General features: G+C 65.0%; 1 protein-coding gene across 1 annotated transcript; it reads left to right on the top strand.

The window, feature by feature from the left end:
• Window positions 1-1,780: 1,780 nt before the first annotated feature.
• On the top strand, window positions 1,781-3,383 carry MNEG_14436 (hypothetical protein; the record flags this gene model as incomplete). The annotated part of the gene is made up of 2 exons (XM_014037092.1): window positions 1,781-1,808; window positions 2,677-3,383. 2 exons carry the CDS (start codon window positions 1,781-1,783, stop codon window positions 3,381-3,383), a joined length of 735 nt encoding a protein of 244 aa, XP_013892546.1.
• Window positions 3,384-3,530: the final 147 nt, after the last annotated feature.

The raw sequence follows: 3,530 nt of genomic DNA, 5'->3' as shown, positions 1-3,530 counted from the left end.
AGCTATTGTAAAAAATTGTGTGCAGTTGTTTAGCCAGCAAAGGGCGTCATACGTGCACAAATGCAGTCAGGGGGCGGCGGTTTGGGATCATGTGTGCTCACTGTCTCGAGCTAAGTGCTCCCTCCAGCACCTTGGCCGTTTAAATTCTTGATTTACAGGCACTCAGGCAGCTGATCCAATCAATACCTACAGTAGAGGCGATCTCGGCAAACTTTCGAGGCCCGTGATTGTCCATTCCGAGCCTGGTTTCATTTCTCGACGGCATCGAGTGGCCTCAAAGTCGTGCTCAGCGCACCCAACATAATCGACCTCCCTGCCGCCTGCGCCGGTGGACGGCGCGGCACAGCGCGCAAGCATTTGCAGCGCTGCTCATCAATCAATCAGGCCGCCCCTCACACGCGTGGGGTGGCAGCACGATGGCCAGCATTGTGTATCTGCTGCTTGCACCAACCATTTACATGGGTCTGGCCACCCTTGGCCTTCTGCAGTTCTCCATTGCGTTCAACGCCATAAGCGGCGTCACCCTGCACCTCGACAAAACGCCGGCTCTGGACTCGCTTGCGCCAGGTCGTGATAGACATGGGCACGCGAGATTGACCGCGACAAACGTGACTGGCCGGAAGCGTTTTGCTAGCGGCTTGCGGCCGCGCTGGCGGTTTGGGCAGGCATGTTGAGCTAGCCAGTCAGGCGCCCCCACCCACTCCTCACCCGCGCATTTTTTTATGTCGCCACTCCATGCGTCGCCCTCAGTGTTCAAGGCGTACCTACGCTACCTGGAGGGCATATTCGGGTGCGCGCAACCCTGGAGGGTGTGGGTCGGGTAAGGGTGTGTTGCGCACCCTGCCCTGCACGCCTCTTCCATGCATCCAGGACAACCCGGTTGCAGTGGTCTGTGGTGGCGGCCGCCGCTACCTGGTCCCACACCACCGCCTACCACAGCTGCCTCGCTGCTCGCACCCCTGAACCTGCACCACTCAGGCCAGCTTACAAGTTCTCCCCCTCACCCACGCAAGTGACGCTGGTGGGCTGCGCCCCCTGTGGCATTGCGGGGGTGCGGGATCAACTGCGCCTGCTGCTCCCCCCCCCTTGCGCTCTCGTCCTCAGCTGCGGTCCCTACATGTCGCGATGGGGCAAGTGGCTTCCAAAAGCGATGCCTGATTCTGAGTAGCGCAAAGGCATCTCGTTGATGTCCATCGTAGGCACGCCCAGCCCAGTTGACCCGGCCAGGCCGGCCTCGCTCTACGCGCCTGCAAAGCCCCCTCCGACTGCCACGCGCACGGCCACCCCACTCCTCAAAGGTGGCGCTGATGCTGGTCATCATAGTGGAGTGTGGGCGGCGGTAGATGGACAGTCACGGACGGCCCGAAGTGGGGATGGAGCTGTGTGTGTAAAGACCCCAGTGTTCGTGGGCAGCTCGGGGCATCAGCGCAGGTTGCGATCTTCCAGCGGCTGGATCCCAGCTCGCGGTCCATCAGCACATGCAAGATTTTACAGTTGGAGGGCCAGGGGGCTCGATGCTTTTGCCGGTCGACAAACCATTGCTCACTAACCTTCCTGCCGTCCACCGGCCCGACGACAGGATGACTCGGCGCTCAAATTCGCCTGCGGCACCCCTCCGCCCGCATCCCGCAGGGGAGGGCATGCAGTCAATCACAAAGGAAATCAGTTTCTTAAGCCGAGCATATTTATCGCCCCAAGTTTTTGCACAAGCCGCAAAGCCCGTTCCACACCGGAATCGATCGCGGGCCTACATGCTGAGCAGCTAGCGCAGGGAGGAAAGATGGGGAAGCTGTGGCAGACCATCAAGCGTAAGACAACGGAGCTGCTGGACCGAAAGGATGCGCCTGAAGCCCCCTCAGCCACCCAGGCGTTGGTAGCCCCCGCGCCTCCCGAGGAGGACGATCGCTTTGGTCTTTCGCGACCACGTGAGCGCTGCTTGCCAGCGAGAGGCGTTCCTGATCTCTCTGCATGCGCACCTTGGGGATCCTTGCCCTGCGAACTCGCCTGCTCTCGGTCACACCGTGCGTCGCACTACGCATCTGTAGGTGGCATGGGTGGGCGAAAATCCATTACCATGGAGACAGGGGCCTCCAGCGCCCTGCAGCAGGGTGCGCGGGGCTCGGAGCATGGGCTCCCGCCGCAAGGGCCACGCCAGTTGGCCTGGCCTCCCGCAACATCGGCAATGGGCAACTACTACTGGTTTCAAACACTGCCCTACACGCGCGTGCGCACGCATATACTCATACACCTGATTTCACACACGCATGCGCTCGCGCGTGCGCTCGACCCCTCCAGGTGGGGTCCTGGGCGTGGCGGCAGGCCATGCAGCAGGTGTGCCTGCAGCACCGCCAGCATCAGCAGGGGCCCAGCGGCAGGATGCATCGGCCACAGCCAGCGCAGCAGCGACCGCGCTTGAGGCTGTGACGTTGTCGCCATCGCCGCCACAGCAGACTGCAAGCAGCCGCAACGCCAATGGCAACCAGAGCGCCTCGTCCCCCGCAGCCAACGGCGCATCCATAGTCGCGCCCAGCAGTGCCGCGCAGGACAGTTCCTCATTGTCACTTCAGCAGCAGCAAGAAGACGAGCAGCAGCAGCAGCAGCAGCAGCAGCGACGGCAGGAGCAGAAGCAGCAGCAGCAACGGCCGCAGCATCAACAGCATCGCTCGTCGCGCTCAGGCCACGGCCACGACAGCAGTGGCGGCGGCGGCGGTGCGGGCGAGGGCCACGCAATCCCCAAGGATGAGGAGCTGGGCAGTTGCCCCCCTTTCGGCACCAAGGCGGTGTGGGGCCTGCGCTACACGATGGAGGACAAGTGGGCCGCTGTGCCGAACATGATCGACGTGCCGACAGACTACACCGCACCAGCGCGCCGCACGAGCATGGGCGCTGCTGCGGTGGCCGCCGGCGCGCTCGCTAGCGCGGCGGCCTCGTGCGGCTGCATCGGCCGGGCCAGCCGCGAGTCGAAGCGGCTGCAGGATGACCTGGCCGGCGGCGGGGAGCAGGAGGCGCTGATCAGGGGCGGCAGCCAGGCGGGCGGTGGCTCGGGGTCGGGCGTCAGCGGCGGCGGCGGCGGCGGCATCGACGCCCTGCACTACTTTGGCGTGTACGACGGCCACGGTGGCGCGGAGGCGGCGAAGCACTGCGCCGCGCGCATGCACCACGTCCTGCTGGAGTGCATCAGGGCAGCCCTCGACGGCGACGAGGCCGCGCTGCTGCAGACGCCGCCCGCGGCCGCCCCGCCCGCGGGGCAGGGGGACAAAAGCCACAGCGTGAGTGGTGACTGGGCAGGGGACTGGGGCGCCTGCGCAGCAAAGCGGGGGCGCGAGCGATGTCGCGCCCGGCGGTGTGGGCCTGGTGGATCCTGGCGGCGCCGCTGGCGCTGAGGGTTTGTGCGCCAGGGCAACAGAAGCCGCAGCCCAGCATACGTGCTGGGTTGTGAATGTCCGCCCCTCCTGCCGTGCCCGCGCTCTCTGCGCCGTCCCAACTGCTGGCTGCCCCCCTCCCCCCTCCCCACCCCCTCACCCCTGAAC

The sequence above is a fragment of the Monoraphidium neglectum genome, assembly GCF_000611645.1.
Source record: "Monoraphidium neglectum strain SAG 48.87 unplaced genomic scaffold scaffold04484, whole genome shotgun sequence".
Lineage (NCBI taxonomy): Eukaryota > Viridiplantae > Chlorophyta > Chlorophyceae > Sphaeropleales > Selenastraceae > Monoraphidium > Monoraphidium neglectum.
Note: the sequence above shows the minus strand (reverse complement) of the source record. Positions and strands in the feature narration are given on the sequence as shown.